The following is a 25,351-nucleotide window of genomic DNA, read 5'->3' on the forward strand; positions in this document are numbered from 1 at the left end:
ATAATATCTCTTTGAAAAGCATCCTAAATTTACTTCTAGGGATGAAAAATTGTCCCAGTGATCTAAATAGAAATACATATTATTTACATAAATAACTACATGCATATATAAGAATGTATATATATATATACATACACACACATCCCTTTTCACTACTAAACACTTCTACCTCTGTGCCTGTTTACTTAAAAACCTCTCCATTATTTAATTTTACCCAAGCAATCTCTAACCATCTATGATCACGTCATCCCTTAATCTTATTTCATATACTAAACAGGACCAGAGATTTTTTCAATTTGCATTTCCATGAGCAGAACTGTAAGCTCTAATAAAGGGTTTTAATCAAAGTGTTTACCATATGCCTTCTCAGCACCTCTAACAGCAGTAAGCACACAAGAACTTCTATGACTGATCTAAAAAGGGCAAAGAATCAAATTATTCTTGTTTTCCAGAGAGCAAAGCAGAAAAGCATAATCATAGGTTAATCTTTCAGACTGCATTGACTATCCAGAAGCTGTGTGCTGGAGAGAAAAGATTATTCTGAAGCCCCATGTAAAGCTCTTTTCCATTAAAAAGGCTTTGTGGGGCAAGGGCTGTTTTCACCTTGCTCAGAAAAGCATAAATTCAAACCACATCCTAGGCTGAGCAGGAAACAAGTTAACCTGTAAACCCAAGGCTCTCCAATACTTGTCTAAGCCTATTAAATTTTACACAATTAAGTTTCACATGTGGGTATATGAAACATTAAATCTAGAAACATTAAAGCTAATGAAATACTTAGTGAAGCATAGCAGGCAATATGAACTGGGAAACAGACAAAAACTGCCCAAAACCAGAAGAAAACAGCTTCCAATTCTTACTTCAGAATTCCCTCACCTTACTACTCCCTTAAATTTACACTCATCAAATCACTTCCATTAAATTCCCTTTCAGAGCAAGCAGGGAGTAAAGAAAGCGAAGCAGGTTCCATCTCAAAGACACCTGATACTTAGGCTTGCATAAACTTTTCAGTATTTTTGCTTGCACACACTGGAATCTTGCTCTGTAATTAGCATCACTTTCAAATGAGACCACAGCTATAATGTTTGAATGCACTCATCTCAACTGCACCTCTCAATGAGCTTTAAGGAGACAAAAATATCTAGCATATGAGAAACTCCAGGTTTATCTCCTGTTAACACAGCAAAAAGGGTGCAGGAACAAATCTTTAGCCTTGTACCAGCAATTGTCACCTACAGAGAGTTTCTGAATAGTGACATCAGTAATGGTCTAACTCCACATTAATGGTATCAATCACTAGTATTACATACACTGCTATCAAGATGGAAAAATGGACGTGCAATTACAGATTAGAGTGACCACACGAGACACAGCTCAGCAGCTGACCCACCCAGCACATGGCCAGGTCCTTCCCCCTGCCATGGGTCAGCTCCCTCCCCAGGAAGCTGCTTCCCTTGAGCCAGGGGCCCAGGCACAGGGCAGGCAGCAGCCAGGGCAAGCAGCACTGCCTAACATCGCTCCTCCCTAACGCTGGGCACTGCTCCTCTAAAGCTGCCAGGGCCCAGGCTGAGCCCAGGGCTGCCAGCAGGTGTGTGCCCAGAGCCCAGGTGCTCTCAGCCTACACTTACACCTCCTGGCAAGCACAAGGGAGGCAGATGTTCTGCACATGCACTAACACTTACCTACTTGATGTACCTGAAAACTTCCTGGTGTCTAAAGGCATTTCGATACAATGGCAACTGTACAACTGACAATACCAGAAATAAAACCTCCTGAAACAGCTTAGGATATTTTTAAAAAATGCAGTAAGGACAGTGATGAAAGCTTAAACAGGATCTACATGGTCCAGATTTTACTCCAAAGTCCTATTAAGATACTGATAAAAAAGGTATTAGTATCCCTTCATTGTGTGTAGCAATTGAATATGACCATTAAGCCTTAAGTTAAAAACACCCAGCCACTAAATTACCAAATGGGCACTGAGACATAACATTTTCAACAGCTAATGTAATACAAGCAAAAAAAGAAATTCTATTGAAAACATCTGCAGAAAATATTTTGTTCCAGTGCCACAAACTGTCACTTCCAGTTTGCATTTAATGAGAAAGCAACACATGGAAAACCAGAACAAAATTAAATTGAGGAAATATACCACTGCCATAATTAGATTTGTCCAGTTCTCCCATATGCCTAAACTCTACCTCTTTAATAATTTTGTTTTATTTTTACACACAAATTTAATTTCATGAAACAATTACCCTTTTCAGTAGCCTGGGTGTGGTCAGCTCCCATAGCCATTAGCTGTTCATGCTGGAGATGACATTGGCAGTGCCAGGCTGAGGCAGCTCCACAGGCTGCTGCTTGCCTTGGTTCCTCAAGAGCCACACAGCAGCTGTATCTCCAGGCAGCCACCATGGCCAGGACACAGCTTAGCACTGTGATTTCAGATTAACTCTTGTGCAATTCTGTCACAGCCTAGCAGGCCGTGCCACACAGATGGCATCCCCAGACTGGCAGGCACAGCCCCGCACTTTTGCTAGGAAAAGAAAATGCAGAGGGGAAAAACCCAGGCTTGTTCTCACATAATTCCTACTGCTCTGCATGTGTCCTTCCTCACACCACCCCCACAGGAGGGCTAGTAGATCCTCCAGAAGATCTCCAGCTTTTTTCTTGATAACATGAATGCAAGCATTCAAACAAACCTTGTGTGGTTTTATTGTGAACTAATTTACTCTCTAGTGAGCAAAGAAATCCACAATGTTTGAGAAAAATTTGGCTTTTAAGAGAGAGAGAAGGGACAACTGTATTGCAGGGTTTGCACTGGCTTGGCTTATTTCTAGTCCAAGACAAGGTCATCTCTGATGGAAAAGCTGCACTACCATAAGCTTCCACATGCCTGCCATGCACAGGACTGGCACACCTCCAGATCCAAGTGCAGTTTGAGTAAAGCCAAACAGAAGTGCCTTTTCCAAAGGCAAACAGTTTTTTTAAATTGTTCTGTTGTGCTACTTCCCTTGGTTTTCTTAACATCTATTGTTATATGTGTCACCTGTCTCAAAAAGGTAGAAGAAAAATAACACAATATCTTAGATAAAACGAGAGCTAAGCAAATGCAGCAATGTATACCTTATGAGCTAAGACTTGAAGTATGTGTGGTTTATGAGCAAGAAATGAAAGAAGGAGTTAGACCTTCCTAAAAGTAAAATTCCAAATTAATTTCATACCATACAGGAATGCAGGCACACCTGTACCATGCAATGAAGTGACAGAATAGAGACTGGGTCACAGCAATCAGGAGTCAAACATGCTTTGGTGCTGAAAGGGTCAAATGCACTCTGGTGCTGAAAGGGACCACAATCACCTGATCTCCAAGTAGCTGATTAGCCCCAAGCAACTGCCTTTCCCCATCAGGGAGCATGAACAAGTCATTCCCCAGGGTAAGAAGCAAAAATAAGTATTTCTGCTGCACAAGGAAACACAGCACTCAGCTGCACTAGTGTGACTGGCATTAGCTCAAGCTCTGCCACCATGCTGTATGGAACATACACTGAAATAAACAGGTCACTCACTAGCCACCTCTCCTTTAAGGGTTAACTCTGAAACTATCATCCCTGACAATCTTTATCACCTTTAAGTAAGAGGGAAAAAAAAGGCATTTCAGAAGGTGCTAGGTCATTTCAGCTTTTATTTGAGAGGTAGCTTTCAGTCTTAGAAAGCCCTGTGTACACTTTCAGCTTTTTTGTCTGCTTACACTGCACTTGGGAACATCACCCACAGTTGGCAGAACAGCAGAGATATCCCAAACACTTGGTTCAGACATGAACAACAGGTTTCCCCAGGTGGTCTGGGAACCTAACATTTCCAAAAGGCCAATCAGGATTCAAAGAAATGTCTTCTGAACCAACAAAAGAAATACACAATCAAGGGAAATTGTAACTAAAACATTTACTCAGGGAAGCAGAACCATCTGTGGCTATGGATTTGGATGGCTGCTCCTTATCACTAAAGCTGTAGTTTACCAGAGGGTTCAACCAGACTGCAATTTGATGGCTGTGCTCCACATATATTTATATACCAAGTGCAATATCCACAAAGCAAATTAAGGACAGTACTGCCTTTAAATTGCATATTAAATCTGTCCCTCTTAAAATGACCGCACTTGATTCTTGTAAATTAAAGGTTTATATTAAAAAATACATTTCAGCTTTTATGACTATAAATCTCATGCATAGAAGTATGAAACACCATCTTCGTTTCACTGGTGGTGTTTCACATCAATCACTAGCACTTACAAAAATGAAGACTCATATAGATTACTATTATGAAAAATTTATGGCAATAGTACCTGATGATTACAACATTTGAAGAACACAGAAGTCACAAATTCAAGAGAAATGGGAAAATAAATGTCTTTTGGTGTGCGCCCAGATCAGTGTCTACAACTACGGCCCTGATGGATACAGGAGGCCAATTAAGCCAGCAAGCATATCCTTCTGAGGGTAAGGATTCACAAAGAAAGCAACTCTACATACCAAAGAAAGAGAATGACACCCTGTATTTCTTTTGCAAATTATGGAGGTTTTTTCCCTCCAAAATATAGCTTTAGCATGAAACTCAGCAGCCTCATCATTCCTGCTCTGGGGCTCCCAGCTGTGAGGAGTGGCTGAGTCACTGCCTGGGTAAAGCTCACCAGAGCCTGGTACTGATTATGTAACAAGGGCAGCAGCAGGAAAAGGAATACACTTCCTGTAGCAACTTTCTGCAGCATGACTGAATGCCTAACAGAGCTTACATGTGCTAAACAAATACCACTCCAAGTAAATTCAGATGAAAAAAATTTAAAAAAACAAAAGTTTAAGGAAGCCTTTTTGAAGAGTGCATAGCCCAGCAGCCTAGTATCCCTGAGCCAGGATAACAAGTGCTGCCAGGATCTCAGAGACACTTTGCTTCCAGAAATGTCAGTGTCAGAATTCAGCTGACAAAGTAATGTACTGTCAAAAGTAACACAGTGAATTTAGGGTACCCAACCACCCAAACCACTGTAGTCATTGCTGCCTTACCAAGCTACACAATAACATTTATTTAGGTCCAACAGGAAAAAGGGGAAGAATTAAAAACAAAACAAACAAAAACCTAAACAAAGCCAAAAAAATCCAACAACAAACATCCATAACACCATCAAACAACACTAAACCACAAAAACCACTAAACCACTGTCTTGAGTACATCCAAACCTAAATTCAGTCGCATTTACAGCTCAGAGATTTGAGATAATTTGGATACCTCTTGTATGCCAGCAACCAATCAGCCCAACATATACAAATACACTAAACCTGTAAAAAGAACATCGGTCAACAAAAATGTGGTTGGTGTCAACTCTTTTTAGAAAGCACACTCGTAACTAAAGCTTAACTACCAGAGTCAAACTTTACTAAAAGCACAGTTTTGTGAGACAGCTGGTTTTAAAAACATTGCCAGCGGCATCGTGACATCAGCAAATGACCCAAAAATATCCACATAAAGGCACAGAAATGACAGTGGATTTCTGGTTCAAAAGTTGAAAATTCCATCTTGCAGAGCAGTAACATTATTTTTGCACACCCTCACATACAAAAAGGTTTATCTGCAAAGTCAAATAAATAACTTAAAAATACAATTATTTAATGCAATTAAGTGAAATATTTTAAGAATAAGAACATGCATTCAGGAACTTCCACACATTACAACATATCCTTGATTTCTTAAAAGCATTGATAAGTGCCACAAATATATTCAGAAATAAGAAAAAAAAAAGTGCTTATTCACAATAGAAAAATAATTTTTTGAATAGAGCAAAGAACTGATGTAATGCAAGGCTATCCAGATGACCAAAAACTTGTCTTCACTAGGCTTCATTCAATTTCGTGCTCTTCAGTTAAATGTATGTTTGTTCTAGAAGTTCACTACTTCTTCCAAGCAGCCTAGTTTTTAAAAATAGGTACTCTGTTATTTTTAAACCAAGTTATAAGGGTTGCCTTGTCTGCAGCAAAGAACTCGTAATTGCCTCCCTTAGCCAGATTTCCCTTTCCCTTTTAAAAACCCACACATATTCACTTATGCTCCCAGCTCTTACAGCTATAGCACACAAATCACTACATGTTTATGGCAAGGTTACTGTAGCTCTGAAAATTGTTCTCATTTCTTTCCCCTCCATACAGAAACACTGCCTTCCCAGTTGTATATTCTCAAGTTTAGGGCAGTTGGTTGCTTTACACCTCTGAGCCACAAGTCCAGTAATTACATTTCACCAACTCAAAATAAACATAGAGTTACCAATATACCCATAGGTAAAGCTACAACCCACTTCATAAGTAATTACAGTTAAATAATAAAACAAAAGAACAGGAGGGTCAGGTCAGTTTAAAAAAAAAATTACCAGTTGTCATTAATCATTACTGAAATTACTGCTTAGCTAACACTACTAAAATAACCAGAGACTTCACAATGAGACAAGACAGTTAAAAACAGTATTTCAATCTGTGCTGAATAGTGCCTTCACTCTGTTAACTTTCAAAGCAACATTCCTGGAACAAAAACCACTGTATGAGTTTTCTGCCACGCCTTCCAAAAAAAAAGAAAAATCAACACAAAACCCCATGTTGTATCCATAACACCCGATACACCAAGTCCCAAAGCAAACTGCAGAAAATTTCTTCATATTTGTTGTTGACTGTTTCTAATGAACAGAAGTTGCTCTGTTACAAAACAGAAGGTAGACTGTTCAAGCAGTGACTGAAAGCTCTGAGCTGGTAAATCCTAACTCTGGAGTAAGGACAAATAACTCTCTTGCTTTATTTAGTACTGCCTGTTTTCAAACTTGCAAAACAGAAAGAAACAATGTTATCCACCTTCCCCAGTCACGCTGCTTCAGCTGCTTGTTGTTTTATGTCTGAATGTCAATCCTCAAATTTAATTATTTTCTTCTTGTCTATTCATTCTATTTGCAAGGCTGCAAAATCATTCACATCAGCAGCAACAGCATCAAACAGAGATCCTTTTCCATCCTTCTCTTCCTATGCAATGACACTGCATCAAACATCATTCGAAATCTGACTACCTTGCTGCTCTTTCTTGGCTTGAAACATTTAGTTAAAATCAGGACAATACAGGAAACTACACTAAAATTTCAGTAGGTAGCATTTTCCCCACACTGAGCCATGCTTCAAACAGATTGATTACTACAATTCTGGATGCTCTTTTTCTGCGAGTGTTTCAGGCATAAATAAACTGAAGCATTATGAAGCATTTAATAAATATAAGCTGTCAATCCCCAAAGTCTCCCCCACCCTTCCTCAATCCCACCAAAGCTGAGAAGTCTGCAAGTCTCTTGGTACTCATTCTTAACAACACTCTCCATGAAGTTTCAACCAGGTGCAAAACTTGGGTTATCTACAGGCCATAATCCTTTGTTCAGCTAAATGCAGGCTGATTTTCAGATGTGGTGGAGAGGGGGAAAAAAAATTAGCAAGAAAGTATTTAACACTTATATGGAATACCAGTAGAAGGCTGAAATAATTGGAGCTTAAGTAACACAAGAAGTCAAAAGAATGGGATTTATCACAGTTGACTGGTGAAATAAGTTTGGAGTTGGTACTGCTCTATCAGGGGCTAATTCAACATCCCCTGTGTGGAACATGTGGACATATACTGAAATAAACAGGTCACTGAATCCAGAAATCCACTGGAATCTGGAACCTCGCAGGAAAGCCAGTTTCACATAAAAATCCACATCCCAAAGCTAGAAGAAAGAGAGGTCTCCTCTGCAATAACACTTGTGCTTAGGGCTGAGCTGCTGCCATTTCACATGCTCAGCCTTTCATTGAGTTCAGAAGGGCTTATATGACACTATATAAATAGTGACTACAATATCCAGTATATCACTGGAGATTTTAACCTAAGAGAAAGTGAAAGAGAATGCTTTGCTACCTCATCAGAAAAGCATGGGCTGGTTTCATATGCTTCACTTTTGATAACACAGAATATAGAAAAGCTTGTGTGATTTTGTAACTGTTTAGCTTCCACACCAGGGCAGGTAGGAGCTCCTTGTTGCCTAGGCTAAACAAATTCAGTGTGGAAATACAGTCATTCTCCTGGTTTAATTGCTACTGGCATGCAGACCTTGCTGCAATAGCAAGCTTACAGTTTGGAATTACCACTAGTATTAATACTGGAACATTTCACCAAAATAATAGCTCCAGGACAGAGCACATCCATGAAACAAGTGCCTCCCAGTCATGCACCACAGTGTAAACTGCACGAGACTCATGGCATACACTCTGAATAAAGTTTATAAAGAACCAATTACTTCCTTCCTACTTATATCTTTAGACAACTTCCTTCCTACTTAAAGCTTTAGACAACCATTATCTATGCTGGCCCAACAGCAAGGCTAAGCACTTTCTGCTTCATGTCCTAGCTGTAGGCTTAATTTTTCATTACAGCTCAGGTTCCCTGATAAGATTACAAATCCAACCAGAAATCCAAACTATTAATGCAAAGTTACTTCACAAAAACAAACAAAACAACCACAAAAAAAAAAAAAAAAAAAAAAAAAAAATCATGCAGCAAGGTGGCTCACACAAATTGAAAGCAACTATGTCCACTTTACATCTCAGGCCTGGGAGGCTCTGACTCCATTTCTGGAACAGTTCTCTGCTGTGTGCAGCTGCTGGCCTGGGCGCTGCCCTGCCAGTCTCCCTCAGCTCCAGAGCACACAAAGCAGCAACACCTGATCCTGGGATCATTTCTGTCTGCTGAATGCTTGGCCACAGCTCCTTGGGGACATAAGGTGAAGTCTGTCCTGACAAGCTGCTTCAAGGTCAAAACCCATTTCTTTTGCCTTGACTCAATTAAATCAGCTCTTCTTGGCAACTAATACTACTAAATCAGGCATTTCCCAGCTGCTCTCAGAAATCATCAATGCAAATCACTTGTGGTTTGTCTGCATCAGAGTTCATAGTCCCTTACACACTGGAGGTAGCACAGATGCTTTCAAATTAAGTATTCGTATATTAACTGTTTCAAATTGCCTTAGAAACTTAAGTCTATGGTAATTGCCTCACTGTAGTCCTGATCTGTAAACCAACTGAGATGGTTACCCACCTGCCACAAAATTTGTGACCAAGCATCTCATTCCTCCAAGCCCTTAAACATCAGACAACAGAGGAGCTTCTCTGGTTAAATGAGACCTAAGAGGACAGTGCATGAAGGGAGTGCTCCCAAGGTTTTCCAGGAGCTAAGAAGGAACTTCATCAGGAAATGGAAAACTCTGAGTTCATATAAAATGGTGTGTGAATGGCATACTGGTAGTGCCTCAAGGCCAGGGAGGGTATTACACTGAGGCTTATATAAAGCTGTCATAATGGGTCACACATTTATTAAAAGCTACAGACAGATATATCTCTATAATAATCCATAACTTTACAGCTGTTTCAGGTAGTTTTCCTCACCAGCACCAGAGGACTGGATATTAGCACAAGCTATAAACTCTGCCTTGCCAACTGCTATGAATCAGGCAGCAGCCTCCCCCACCTCTGACTTCCACCCCACGGCTGCACTCAGCTTCAACCACTCACCACCCCTGCTCTTACAGCAAAGAGGGAAAGAGGGAAAAAAGATCATTCCACAGTAACAAAGCTCTAGTGTTTTGGGCAACCTTGTTTCCACTTAAAAGAATTTTTCTTAGTAATACAGACAACATTTAAGGGATGGAGAAAGGAGGCAAAAGGCCGTTAACTCCAGCATATGCTATGGTACCAGATATTTAGAAAGAAAAATTGAATATTTAGACAAAACTTGGTAACTTGTGGTCTACAGAAATTGTCAGCAAGTATTAAAAAAGTCTTAAGAGGGGGTCAATAGATCAATACTTTTTTCCCTGGAATTTACAGGTTTCTCCAAAACAGGTACTTTAAACTTTTTCCAAGGCAGCCTGCTTTTACAATTTGTATCAAAGTGAGAAAACTCTGTGCTGTTTAAAATTTTAATATTTTGCTACATCATGCTATCCAAACTGTTAATGGTATGCTTTAAGGGATTTCACCACTGAATCTGAAGAAAGGCTAAGGCACGAAATACAGCAAAGAAGGCTCTTTCAGCTTTTAAAAAGCTTTCTAAATAAAATACTGTCAGGAGTGGGTTTTTATGGAAGATTTTTGCTATTGTTTGTGGGGTTTTTTTTTAAGAAACATGACAGCTAAGCAGATAGCATGACCTTAAGATCCTCCCAGGAAAGTTTGTTTTCTCCCTGGTTTCAACTATAGACTTTGACTGCCCATGCCTTATCACTTGACTTTTGTTTACACAGAAATACAGAACTCTGTCATCAAATGAAGTGCAACTGTAATGTAGCCCTTACGTAAGCTCAATCACATGAATAATTAGCAAGGCACAGAAAACTACAAATAGCTTATTTCCCAACTCACCATGAGAGTTAACCATTTCTAGACCACTGAACCAAGGATCAGTGGCTGAAGAATGGAAAAAAGATAAATTGAAACTGTGAGAAAGATGCAGGACAGGAAGTAGGATTACCTAGCACAAATTAAAGGAGAATTTCTTTGACTTGGCATTTGAGGTCAGGACTGGTTTTATTTCAAATACAATCACATTTTTAGCAGTACAAAATTAGATTCTCAATCAAATCCAGTTGACGGGGGTTACATAATATGTCAAAGTGTCAGAATGGAGAAAAAATTTATACAATGTTTTTTATCTTTCCTATACTGCCATCCTCATCTCGAGGTTTCACAGAGTTTTCAGTTCAGAGAAACAAGGCTGCAGCCCTCTGCTCCCTGGCAGCCATTGCAATGCATTAAGTTGTTTATCTCTGATCTGCAGCAGCGGTGTTGGCAGAGAGGTGTTGGCAGAGGGGTCTTGCAACAGCAGCAAAAATGGAGCAACACAAAGACTCAGCAGCTGAAAAACAGTCCAACAGTGACACTCCACCTAAAACTTGCTGACAAAGCAGAAACTACTTCAGTACCTCTAGCAATTCTTGCTGGGTCTTAAAAAAATACAAAAATCCACACCACAATGAAATCTGATATGTGTAGTCCTTGGTTATCTACCTCAGCTAACAATTTAAACTAACTAGACCAAGACTCAAATGCAAAAAAATAGGCCAAAAAATAGCTTTTCCTTTTTAAAAGAAAAAGCCCTACACCCCACAAGAGAGCCTCTTGTGTCATCTGTAGCTCTCCATTATCTTTGCATCAGTCACAAGCACACTGAACTGAGCAAGTCATGTATGCAATGGCACATAACAAGGATATCCAGAAAGACTCATGCATCTGATGAACAATTTCTGGCTGTCTTTGAACCTTTCATACTTCACAATGAAACTGCAAAAGTCCATGGCTCTACACTATCCTGGCATCCCTATCCAGCTGTGGAGGACTCAAGGTAGAACTCTGAATGTCCATTTCTTTTGGAAACAGAACTTCTCAGCTATTTCCAAAGTAACTGAAGACATGCCATACCCTTGTGCTCCAATCATACCTAGATCAATAAGCAATAGGAGTCTCCTCAGCACTGAATCAACACTCACAAGACAGGCTCATTGTTACTCCAACGCCACAGCTGGCCCTATAAACAGCAGTGGACCTCCAACTCTGAGTATCTTAACCCTGTACTGAAGAAAAATATCTAAAACAAGTCACACAGATGATTTAATTATTTCCAGTCTTGGAAGTGAAGTGGCCCGTGTCCCCTAACCACGGATTAGCTCAGCCTGGCACACAGAAGCAAGGACCCCTAAAAGGTCTCTGGCAGCACCCACCCTGACACACAGGAGTGTACCCAGAGGATTCCCAGCACGGGTAACAGCTGCAGCACAGAGAGACCCCTTCAACACAAAAGTATCTCCTACATTTTATTTCTTTATTATCAGAACAGAAAAATAACATGATCCCAATTCAAGTTACTTGTGAGCAAAGGAGAGGACCTCATACACATTTGCTGGGCTGGAGTGCCCATCCCTCTCTACACCAAGGAGGTGGCAAAAGAGGAGAGCAACGTTTACAGCAGGGCAGTACATGGCAAATATTCTGTCCCACTGGATATTCCCTGGACAGACATACAATCTTGAACAAAGGAAGTCTTCTTAAGGTGAAAACTGCATGTATAAATTAAAGAATACACATATAAAAAGAGCAGTTACTCTGCCCAGCTAGACTACAATCAGTCATATTTCCTTGACATATCTGGTAAAACTTAGAAGTCAGTAGCATTTCCTAGCTACAATCTGAGAAATCAAAAGCATATAAATTCAAGAGACACAGATGTGAGCTTTGAAGCATTTTATTCAGTCTACCAATACATTCCTCTCTTTTAAACAGATTGAACTTCAACCAGACAGCTCTTACACATACTAGGCAGATATCCAGCAATACAAACCAAACTGAATGTGAACTTTGCCCAGCACTCCACATGCATTTTATGAATACACAAATCTAAATAAATAAATCGAGTGAAAAAATCTGTTCTTCATATACAAGACAGAAACTGATAATGCACAAATTAAAAATAATTTCAAAAGAAATTATTTGGAAGGAGAGTCAATGCTTTGGGTTGTATTCACAACAATATCACATGCTTCATGGGATAAATCACTGACTATTGTACACATTTCTTTCTCCCAAACAGACGATTCTGTCTGAAACAAGCCAGAAGAACTGAAAGAATGAAACATGAACTGTCTCAGGACAGGGAAAGAGATTACTCTATGAGATGGCTGAGAAGAGTGCATCTGAAAAGTAAAGAAGCATTAAACAATGATGGAGGGTAATTATTCCCATCAGTCAGCTCACATAAAATAATGAGTAAGCCTAAACTGTGGTAGAGAAAATGTAGACAGTGAGCAGCACATATTCCTGCTAGGAGAAAAAGACTGTTAGCCCAACCTGAATCACACTCCAAATGCTCTCACAGCTGCAATATCACATTTACCATGAAACAGTCTTCAAAAAGGTAGTGGTGGGTCATACGAGGAGAAAGAATAGACTTTACACAGATAGAGTACAGCAACCATGCAAACAAACAACAAAAGCCTCCAGTACTTCACCCTGTGATGCTTACAACACATTATCTCCTAATAGCAGCCTTATCACCAGCACCACTAGATGACTGTCAGTCCCCCAGGAATCTGATCTATCATATTCAGAACTCAGCTGGAGAAGAGGCTGCACCCCCTTTGCTGAAGGTGTGCCCCACATCTGTCCTTTCCAACAGACCATAGGCACAGAGCTCTTCAGTGTCTTCTTGGCTTCCAGGCCTTGTCTCCTCTCTGTCGGTGCAGAAGAGAGGATTACAAAGACAAAAGGCCCAAGCTCCTTTCCAAGGTTCACACTGGGAAGACAAGAGGCACGGGTCACAAAATAAAGCAAGAGATTTCCCAGCTCGTCTCCATTCTCGGCTGTTGTCTCTGCCTGGTTAGGCGTAGGATGGCCTTGGGACAGCCTGTGCTCCAAAGGACGAGAGCACTCTTCAGATGTTTCACTCTTCAATATTGTTTATTAATTCTTATCTACAAAGCTGTGTCCCAGCCTGACAGCCATGGGCACACTGACCTCCCACTGGGTGGTCGTCTATTTTTATACTAAAAACTACGTATAAGATATTTACCTGTACCTTCCAATACCTTTTACCCTTATTAACAAGTGCACATTTAATGTGAACCAATCCCAAAGTGCCAGCATCACCACCAAAGATGGATGACAAGAAGAAGAGGAGAAGGAAAGGACACGCCCTAATTCCTCCATCTTGTCTCCCAAAAACCCCCCTGTACCAAGATCCCAAACCTGTGTTTTCACCCTGTAAATAATCAATTCCTTCACCACTTACCCCCAAGTGATGCTCTCGTCCTCATATAGGTGGCACATCCCGTGCAGGGTCAAAATCCAAGCACTTCTGGCAACATTCCAGGATTGCCGAGCCCCCCCAGGGTTACCTCAGGAGTGATGTGCTGAGTTCCCACAAGTTCGGGATCAGGAAGAAATCTGACCACCAAAAATCAGAACAGTCAAGTACTGGTTGCCCAGAGACACTGATGAATCTCTGTCTCAGAGGTTTTTCCTAGAACCTAACTTTGACAGAGCCTTGCAAAACCTCACCTGAACTCAGTTTTGACAATGCTTTGAGGGGGAGGCTGGATCAGATGACCCCCTGAGGTCCCTTCAAACTTGGATTAATTTAAATCCCAAATCAGTAAGGCTTTACTGTTCATGTGGACATTGTCACACCTCTGTGAACACATTCTGACATTTGAATGGGATCATTCAATTGTGCTGAATTCAGGTCCTAGCACCCCACATGCAGCTTCACAGAATTACAGACATTTGGGGTGGAAAAAACCTCTGAATGTCAGAGTTTATTCACCCACTCTACCTTTCTGGACCAAAGTATTATTTAATTAACCAATTAATTAATTCAACATTTAATTAAATATTTAATTTAAATATTAACCAATCAATCAAAAATCTTCCTGGCCTGAATTGTTTTGAAGAGTTTCCTGTATGGACAATTTCACATCTCCATAGACAAAGCACAGGTTTATTTCCCTCCCTGTTCATTCCACAATATCCATCCTTACAATGGATAAATATTTTCTCCTCTCTTGTACTTTTCTTACTGAAATTTAAATCTACTACACTTTATTGACTTCACCTAGAGCATAAAGAACATTTTATTCCCTTCCACTCCATACTTGACTCTTGGTATCTTAGGATGTGTCTTACAAATCTTCACTCCTCATATCTCACATGGAACCAGACATGTTTTCTAGACAAAGAGCCCTTTCCTGCCTTTTTCAATTCCTCTTAGCCCATATATTTTGTGAGCAGCAGGACACAATACCTACCACTAGACATCAGCAGTACAGAACAAAAAAATATTTCTTTGCTCCTTTATAAAGGCTACAGGTTCTACATACCCTGAGTTTCTTCTTTTGCTCCACTGCAACACTGCTGTTCCACACTCATGAATAATGTGTGCATTCCTCAAACATTTGCCTACAGCAGCAGCAGAGAGTGCATCAGCCCTTTGTTGTTAATCAAGTACCTCCCAAGATGTAGGTCAGCAACATTCTATGCAAGTTCCCTCTTCCTGAGGAGGCATTTCCACACTCAGCATCCTGAGAGCTGGAAATCAACAGGAGCAGGGGCCAGCCCTGTTCTGGGGGCTGCAAGCACAGAACAAAGCACTTTCATTTGAAAAATCTCAGCTGTGCAATGTTTCTTGGAGGTCCCAGCCTATGATTCCTCTTCAGGGCCTACCAGGGCTACACTTGTTGACATTTAGAGAACAATGAGAAGTCCATCTGTTCCTACAAGCTTTGCAAACAACAACAATGAAACAGATCTACAGCAACATTTTAAAATGCAGAGCCAAGACAGTGGGTTGACTGGCCAATGTAGATCACTTTGAAGACTGTGAGGAAGACAAAGAAAGAAAAAGAGCAAACAAAAAAAAAAAAAAAAAGACATCCATAAAACAAAAAACTGAAACAATGAATCAAACAAACAAATATTAAAGAACCCCACAGACACACCCTCCAAGAGCAAATTCAATTCAGCCCCAATTCAAAACCCTTTCAGGAGTACAAAAATAAAAAAGAAGATTAATTGTACTAAAGTTTAACTGTCAAATAGTTTGCTTGCAAATACCAATTCAGTCCTACCTCTCATCTCATTTTTGGAGCTTACTGAACACCAATCCACTTTTGCTGAACTCAGAGTTCTGCTTGTAAAGATCAGAATGGCAATTTTATTGTTCCTGAGTGATGGGCTGACTGATCAGATTAGACAGAAGCATAAGCTGCCCTCTAAGTGATGTAGATGGAACAGGTGGCCTCCCTCTGATCTACAGCCTCTTCAAACACAAGCAGAATCCTTCTCGTTTCAATCACCTCTAGAAAATATGCACTCAGATACTTAGCCATCCTTAGCCTGACATAAAAATATTTTTCTGGTCTTTAATGCATTTCAAATAGCTTGCTCCTAAAGACATCAGTCTTTCCCAAATACACCAGTAATTTACATGGCATGATATAATTTTAACTAAAAAAATACAAATAAATAAATAAAAATAAATAAAAATAAAAATAAAAAATGGTATCAACACCTATAGTCTACAAAGTAATATGTATGGATAATAATTTTAAGGAAAAATTCAAAGCCTTTACATTACAGAGAGAGAGTTTAAAAATTATTTCACATGTACATAAAGATTAGACTTCAAAAAGAATGCATTTGAGACTCGGGAATGAAATAAACCTTACCTGGGCAACTTATGCAGAGTGACAACTAAAGCAATATATTGTTTGCTTAGTAGGTAAAAAAAAAAAAAAAAAAGCAGTCAGCTACTTCCTCCAGATCAAAGTGTCTGGTACAGGCACAATTTTTTTACTCTTCACAGAAATGAGAGGAGAGGGAGAAGCAAAGCCATATATAGAATTTTTAACAGTAAGACTTTTCATGGAAGGTAATGACTAACTCAGGTGTTTTAGCAGAGTTGGTTTTCTCATGATATTACATCATGTATTATTTATATCATGTTTACTTTGAAGCTACGTCTTTGGCCTGAGGATCTTATGACATAATTCTAAGATGACAATAAACAAAGTGCCAGGGGAGCATGGGGAAGGAAAAGCAGGAAAAGAATATTTAAAAAAAGACAGATATTACTATCTGCACTCATACCCCTCTTGTATTCTCATACAGGTGGAGATGGGCACACAGGGATGGTGTCCTATGACAGAATCAAGCACAAAATAAGACAGAGGCACTGCTGCAGTTGGTAAATCAATACCACAGGGAGTGATTAGCAACTCTAGGACCTTGGGATAATGAGCTACTCAGAATGATACAAAAGGTCTCTGGACTCATCTCCCAATTACTCCCATGCTTCAGGAAAAAATGTCCAACAAAATGAACGCTGAGGATTACTGACTTTGTATTTCAAAGTTAATTAGGTAAGTATTTTGAATAAAATATATGCACACACATCTTAAGTCTACCTTTCTATCACTTTATGCCAAGAAGTCTCACGGACAACATGGTACCAAATACTTAAAGGAACCCAGATGTACCACTTTCTACACTGTATGATGTTAGATGTTTTACTATGCATGAGAAATTTCCTAGCAAACCTGCTAGCGACCCTAAAATTATACAAGACTGTATTTCATCATTTGCAATGTATTTCTAGAGGATAAACTCTCCTTCTGTAGTTTAAGCCTATTATCGATGATTTGCATAACTTCTTAAACAACATTGCTAACAAATCCTGTATTTAATATAGTTCCTTGACTGACATTAGTACTTCACAGCTATGCAGCTTCCCAGCTTAATATGTCACCTTAAATTTGTTTTAGCAGTATTAAGCAAAGGATAACTAACATAATTATAAATGGAAAGAAAAAAACAGCTCATTGGAAAAAATACACCACTTAAAGATAATAACCAAGAGGTTGGAGAATTGACTCAAGATGTGGAATACCTCTTTTCAAGGCCCCAGATGAGATTAGACCCAGTACACAGAGAAACTTGTTTGATCAAACTCTTCCATTATCAAAAGAGAACACTGCAGAAAAGATAAAGTGTCAGACTTTGAAATGTCTCACAAAAGGGAAACATTTTCTGTCTAGTCCTATTATCAATAACATTCCATGTGTTCAGCTCTGGTAGCTGAACTGGTAATGCCACAGCACGCTGCACTCCTGTAACTCTCACTCACATTGAAAACACTGCTTTACTCATGCTTTTACAGGATCAGTTATGCTGAACATAAAGGGAAGGGAAAATAAGTATCCTTCAAAGCTACAATATCCAAGAGGAAGCATTTCAAGAAACCTGGAGTATTTGAAAGTTACTATGGAAAGATTACATTAAACCTAAAATGTCCTGCAAAAAGACAGTTATTTGCTAACCAACTGAACCATGCAGAGTTCCTACAGCAGCATAAACGCAGGAGCCAACAGTGAGACACTAAATTACCTAGACAACAAATCCTTTAGTCCATTTTTAAATTCAACAATGGAAGGGCACTGTTCAATTTGAATGCCTCTAAATTGATGTGTATAGTCAAACAATCACAACCTTTTACTGAGGTCTTGTTGCTCTCGGCTTTCTGTGTTGGAGCTCCAGAGCAAACAGGCTCGAGGGATAAGTCATGCATCTTTGTTAGGTAAAGATGCTTAAAGGGTGCACTGTCCCAGCCAGCATTTGACAGCTGATTTAAAGAAAAAAAAAATTTCTTTACACAGAAAAATAATTATTCCAGCAGTGGCCAACTCTACCAAATCTGCTGAGGGCACTACTAGAATAAAGGAACAGATGGCACTCGCTCCTCACTCTTTATTTCCATTCAGGAAATATTTTATGCTAATCAATCATAATATCTGAATCAGCAGGTTTTCACATTTTAGAACACATTTTGCATGTTTTGATTCTCTATGCATCAAACTCACTGTGACACTAACCTTATCTTTTCAATATTCTCCATTTGTATCTTGTTGCTATAAAACAGATCAAACAAGACCATCTTTGAAAAATAAGGCAGCATTTCTCCCCTTACACTGGATCAGATATATTTCACCAGGGAAAAGTGGAAATTAACACAGAACTTTAAAAAAAATCAAGAAAGAATAAGAAGAAAATGAACAAAAATTTAAAACTATTCAAGAGAAGAGAAAGAGAGCATAATAAAAAGGCACAGCTCATGTAGTTACTCTTGCTAGACTTGTTCACATTTGATTTCTAATTAAACTTTCTTGCTCACAGTTCAAATGACAGTTCTCAAAGAAGTGCTTTACCTGGAAATAATATTAGCACAACAAAAAATTCTCTAGCCACCACAGATATTTAGTATTCTGCTGTATTTTCTTTAAAATAAAAAAAAGCACCTAAAGCTGCTTGATTTTGCCAGCAGTAGTCAGGCAACCTAACATGAAAGCAGGAATTCCAACAGCCATCTCTGAGTGGGCAGCAAGGGCAATCTATAAAAAAGGCTTAAAGCAAATCAAGGGAAAGCAGAGGGAGGGAGCAGGGCTCTCTTGATCCCATGCACAAGGGTCATACAACTACTACAGAAGAATTTACAGATGTCACACAGTAAACCTGAAAATGTGAAGCCCAAAGTTCAGCATTAAAGGAATGTCTAGGCCAACAGACCATAAGTGGTAAAGAAAACACCATTAAATGGAAATCGGTGGCTAACTCAATGGTTTTTCAAAGCAAAGTAAGCTCCCAAGTGTTCTACAAACTTTGGGAAGTGACAAGTTAAAAACATAATTCATCCAAAAGCATGAGCAGACTGCTGAGGTACACCAACCACTGCTTTTTCTTCTTCCTAAATTCAAGATACCCATCTTTGGCAAGGAATATGTGGCACTAAGGGAAAGGTCCAAGTAGGATTTCTTTCCCTTTCATCCAAGAATGAGTTTGTGTTTACAAGACGAGTGGTGAAAAGGGAAGTTTATTTCCTAGAAAGCAAGATCACAGATTCCAGCCTGCCCCAAGCAATATCAGTAACGGATGATCGAGTCAGATATTATGAAACCAGAATTCATTCAGCAGCAGATGGTGCCCTGTCTTTTCTTCAGCTAAAATGCAAAACATACCAACGGGGTAAAGTTTCAGAGAAGGACAAGGGGATGTTTGTGTAAGTCAGAGAGCAAAGAAAAACATCAAAACTAACAAAAAGATCTGAAACAGAAGCTTTCCATTAACAGATTCCATGCAGAAGAGTTATTTCCCAACAGCTTGCTATTTAATGCTGCTGATAATTTCTCTTTTATTATGTGGGGCATTCTTGTGTACTTACAGACTGCTGAACTTCATTAACATAGTTAGATATTTTTTCCCAAAAAAAAAACTTTAACGGCTGATTACAGATCAGAAATAATTACTATCTATTTAAATGAAAAGTTTGGTCCATTCTAAGCAACCAAGGGATAGTACTGTAGTCTATTGCTGTTGCTTATCTGGTTACAGCATGATTTATGAGGATGCTTAGCACTGTATGAGAAGCATGAAATTAGTATCTCAAGAGCTTAAAATATATACCACAGCATACATGTCCATTCATCTAGCATCTGAGGTTCTGTTCATGGTGGGAAGCTCAAACACATCTGTAACTGCCTGCACAACAGCAGCCCAAGAAAGAAAATCAATCTCAGCTGCCATCAAAGTGCTTCAAAACACGCTTGTCTAAACAGGACAGGTTCCTTTCACTCTCTTCATTCTTTCCTAGTGTATCTAACAATAGCTGGATCTAGCACAGAGGAAAACAGCCTCACTATAAAAGCTTGAAAAGAAAGTGCTTTAAAAGAAGAATGATGCAAAAATGTGAAAAGGTAGAGGGAGGCATGACAACAAAGAGCAGATACCATATGGGGAGGGGAAAAAACCCACACAGAAACTAGTGAAGTCGGGAAAAAACCCTACACAGGACAACCTGATCACACAGTTCAACAACCGGGGGTATGAAAAGAATTCCATACCAAAGCTTTGCAATGGGAAGCTAAATTTGCAATGGATGAACATATTCTACTTGTGTAATCAAAGGTCAAAACTGTATCCCAATGCCATACCACAGTAAGCTTTAGTTGTAAAAAGCTCTAATCTCCACTAAACTGAATTAGTAACCAATGTGTTTTTCCAGCTTATTTCATCTCCCTTTTGGAAAACCAGAAACAGAAGCTGGGTGGTTTTCATTCATCAGCTGCGCTTATTACTTCTACTGTTACTAAAAGCATTTACCTGGAGACCCACTACATTTTGCACACAGTTTCCATACTTGCCAAACATCAACATTTCACTTTTGTGAAGCAGTGTGACAACATGTTGCAGATACCCAGGGTGGGTGTGAAAAGGAAATTTTTTACACATCTCAAGGCAGCAGAACTAGGTACCCAGATCCCAGAGCCTCTCTACACACGTGAGGAGGAATACAGCAACACTCCTGTTCTTCACTTGAGGGATGAAACAAAGCAGATTGTCAATCACAGCAGATGAAGCAGCACCAGTGAGGCACTTTTACCACAGCAGGGAAGAGGGGAGATACACACTAGGATGATGAGAAGTGGAAACTTCAACTACTCTGTTCTTTAAACATGTCTGATTATGAAACACCATCCCCTGAAGCTTCTCTGTGTTCTGCCCATTAACACAGTTTCAGCTGGGCTCCATCTTTCACGAGAACATATCCAAAATGCCAAAGCTCTTCAGCTTCACCAACTGGTAATGCAAGTTCTTTTACTGTCCACTCCCCCTGAGGTGTCACCCAAGCACGTCAGAGTGACCGTCTTTCAGAGTGACCATCGGTCAGCTTGTACAGCAATTCAGCTTTTCACACTGTACTTATTTTCTTCTTCTGTTTTAATACAGCATCTCTAACAAATCAACATTGAAACTTATTGTCTGTACATCCAGAGCCTTCACTGACTCCCAGTGGATCAAGGCCATCTTTCACCTTTGAAGGGCTAGAGGACAGACATTTCCTTCAATGCTCTGCACTGTTATTTGGATCCTGTTCTGGAGAAGACACAACAGACACCCTTCCCTGCTTTGTCAGGTACAGTCCTCCATACAAGACTTCTGGTTAGACCTATCCAAACATTACTGCTCCCCAGAAGTTCTTTGGCTTCACATGTATCCAAAAATGCAAAGGACTGAAATGCAACTTTGATTTCTTAGATCACCACTGCTAGAACATCCAAAAATGGCCCTAAGCCACATGGAGCAAGGAGAGGCACTAACTGCTGGAGCCATTTCAATTCCTGCAATCCAGCTCAGGTCTGGTTAAGGGTAAAAGTAACTGCACACTTCTTGGGTGACCCATCCAGCCTCTTGCATGGGTGATACAACAGCTCTGAAATGCAGTTGCAGACCTAGACCACTGGCTGTTGAGAATCTAAGGTGAGAACTTCATCCACCCGACACACCACAAGCCTACAACACTGTATTTTGCTGGTGGACAGCACTAAAGTTGCAAGAGACAAGAGTTAGAAACTACAAACTACATCCTTTTGTGAACTTGAAACAGTTGCCTATGATGTTGATAACATTTCATAGCCTTCTTGTCAAAAGTTAATCTTCATATGCTGAAAAGACACTTGAAAAAGGAAGACAAATTTTAGACTTACAAAAATGATAGTTTTTCACATTTAAAAGAAAGTTCTCTCATCAGATGACTGTCATCTATCATGGGGGCGCTCTGATTTTATGTGAAAAGACACTACACACAGTCAGAGAGCAAAGCTCTTTGCCAAAGTTGCACACCATCATCCACAAGGTCCACAAGTCTTTCAGTGGTGGGTGACTAGAGAGAAATCTTTTCTTAATTGGGGAATTTAACATTAGTTTCTGGATTATCTGCCAAACTATTTCCAGCTTTCATGCTTCACTAAACCAGAGCTCATCAGTCACAAACCCATGATTACACTGAAGAAAATGGAGAGCAATTAGCATACAAGATGATAGCTTAAAGCTGGTGCTAATTGGAAAGAATGAAGTATTTTTCATTCCTGTTGGATACAATTAGGTGAGACAACCAGGTTCTGGAAAAACAATTTGCTAAACAATTTCAGTGATGTCTACTCTGTAACCTATGTTTAAAGTCTAAGCAAATTCATGCCTTTGCAGTGTATCTTGCAAGCATGGGGGTTGCAAACTAAAAGCTGGTCCAGCTGTAGAGAGAGCCTTGCTCAGAAACACACATACAAAACACAACAACTAATTCATCACAACTGTGGAGATCATTACTGAACTGAGCTCAAGTTGCCAAAAAGAGCTGAAGAGCAAAACCAACAAGGAAACAGAATATAATGCTCATAATGCATGGTACAGCATGGCACCAATACACACTGAGATGCAAAATCAGTTGAATTACAGGACTGCACAAAATATACAATCAGAAATAAAAGAAAATGATCTACAAAGAGCTACTGGTGCAAAAACAATTATTGTGCATGCTTTTGTTCGTAAATGCTAAACAGAGAGGGGAAAATCTTTTACATGAATAGTTAATTGGCCAAAAGGAAGAAAGCAGACAGGAGGAAAAATGCAATCCTTCATTATTAGTGAACTGCATTCAGGCACAAAATGTTAGTTAGACAATTATACTGCAGAAAAATACCTTATATCATTAGGGATTTGTTGTCAAAAACTGCAGCTGGGTGACTTTCATTTACTTCTACAAATTCTTTACCATATATTACTCCCAATCTATTTACCACAGACCTACAACTAGAAATGGATCTCCACCAATAGGTTTTTTATTTAGTTCCAAGCTGCAACAAACCTCTGCATTTGTAAATGAAGTTCTACATCACTATTTCTTTTGGCTCAGAACATATTTAATATTTTCTTCAAATGAGAGAGCAGTCTGTAAACCTGCAACACACCCTGTTTTTAGGATCACACCTATCTCATATTTTCCTTTTTAAAAATACAGCCTAATTATGCTTTAGACTAGTACCTCCCTGAACATTATGTGAAAAATGCTTCAACAGATAGCACTCACAAAAGCATCTCTCCCAACAGAAAACGCTGCTGCAATCAGACTTTAAAGAACAACTGCAGCATACACACCACATTAGCAGGCAGGGGTGGTGCTTCTCTGTTTACTGAAAATGTTATTGCACCGCTCCCCCAACTCCATGTACCGACAATAGCACACAGCAACATCGCTTATTTCTGCATCCTTCAGAGAAAACAAAACAAAGCTAATAAATCACCTTCTTCATCTTCCTGAACAACCCTTGAATTCTCTAACGCAAGATTGTCCAAGGACCCACTGAGACAAACAGACCTTCCCCTACGGTCTGATTTCTTGTGTTGTAATATTCCAAGCGTGTCAGCATAAAGAAACTTCTTAAAAGTAAAGAAATAAACCGACAGTATCACAAATAAATCCCAAATATTGAAGTAACTATACATAAACAGACATAGATATATGCACATATACATGTATTTCTCCTCATGTTTCAATCATGTAAAGACATCTTGAAAACTGAAGCATCCACAGGCTAAACTGGAAGCTCTTCAAACAATAAAATAGTATTTTCACGTAGAAAACCGAGAAGAGCCAAGAGCTCACTGATGAACAGCAGATTCTTATCTCTGATTAAAGAGCAATTTTAATTAACTGATGTTATAAAATTATTTAAGCTCCCCTCCCATCATGACTTCTACATACACCTAATTCCTATGTAGTGCGAGCAGCCCTATGGGAGTCCATCCCTCTGGTAGGTGAGGTTAGACACAGCCTCGCGGGATAAAAGCCTTTATCCTTCTAAAAATACCAGCGTGTCTCCTAAAGCTCCGTGATGCAAACAGCATCGCCACAGTCCAGGGGCTGCTCTGCTTCCATGAGTAAGCACTACCAGCACCGGGCTATAATTAGCTGGGAGTATTTTTAGGGTCACTGCTCAAAATCAGAGAGAAATAACTGGGAAAGACCTCAGAATGGTGGGGGGTTCCCCTCTCCTTTGGCTATTTCCTACTGCTGTGAGGAAAAAGCGGCTCGGCAGGGGCCGAGGGGAGGCGATCCCCTCTCCGCAGGGAAGATGCGCCGGGCTCCCGTCCCCGGCCGGGTGGGCGCTGGGAATGGCCCCCGCCGCCCGCCCCCGGCCGCAGCAGCGCCGCTTACCTGACCGCCACCCGCACCGAGCTCTCGTCCGGACCGCCCGACATGGTGCCAAGGGCCAGGGGCGGCCGCAGCCGCGCCGGGAGCTCCGCCGGGCCGCGGAGGAGGTGGGGGCACTGCTGCGGCTCCCCCTCACCTCCTCCTCCTGCTCCGCCACCTCCTCTCTCCAGCCATTTTAGGTGACTGAATGAATAGGTAGGAGCCGCGGCAGTGCAGGGCGGTTCGCACCGCTCCTCCTCCTCCTCCCCCCGCCCCGCTCCGGCCCGGCCCCTCCAGCGCCTGGGCAGGGAGCGCTGTCAGTCAGGCACCGGCGGGCCGAGCCACGGCCCCGGTCACCGACCGGCCCCCCGCCCGCCGGGCCCGCCCGCTGCAGCCGCAGTGCGTCAGCGGCCCCGCCCCGGGCAGCCGCCAGCGCGGGGAGACAGCGGGTGTGAGGGCTCCCGACAGACACCCAGACACACAGACACCGCCTCTCGACACGAACCCCTTCTCCGCATGCCCCCTTCGCACACACCCGCACCTCCCGAGGGCCGTGCCTCCCCGCGCACCTGTTCGTTTTGTGGGCACACACCCGGTGCTCGCACAGCTCCCCTCACGCCTGCTCGCCCGTGAAGGCTCGGCACACTCGCCCTGCCCGTGCCCTGTGCGCTGGCTGCTGTGGGCG

The 25,351-nt window shown here is 40.6% G+C and overlaps 1 protein-coding gene across 4 annotated transcripts in view; it reads right to left on the reverse strand.

The window, feature by feature from the left end:
* Nucleotides 1-24,980, reverse strand: part of KIF21A (kinesin family member 21A) — an 87,310-nt gene extending 62,330 nt beyond the window's left edge. For 2 of the 4 annotated variants that reach the window (XM_058023689.1, XM_058023688.1), the window contains exon 1: nucleotides 24,691-24,978. In XM_058023689.1, coding sequence (XP_057879672.1) covers nucleotides 24,691-24,734 — 44 coding nt within the window. In that variant the 5' untranslated portion in view covers nucleotides 24,735-24,978. Of the gene's footprint in view, nucleotides 1-24,690 lie in introns of all 4 variants that reach the window. The other 2 variants (XM_058023691.1, XM_058023690.1) reach the window with 2 other exon arrangements.
* Nucleotides 24,981-25,351: the final 371 nt, after the last annotated feature.

This window comes from Melospiza georgiana, chromosome 4 (assembly GCF_028018845.1).
Source record: "Melospiza georgiana isolate bMelGeo1 chromosome 4, bMelGeo1.pri, whole genome shotgun sequence".
Classification (NCBI taxonomy): domain Eukaryota; kingdom Metazoa; phylum Chordata; class Aves; order Passeriformes; family Passerellidae; genus Melospiza; species Melospiza georgiana.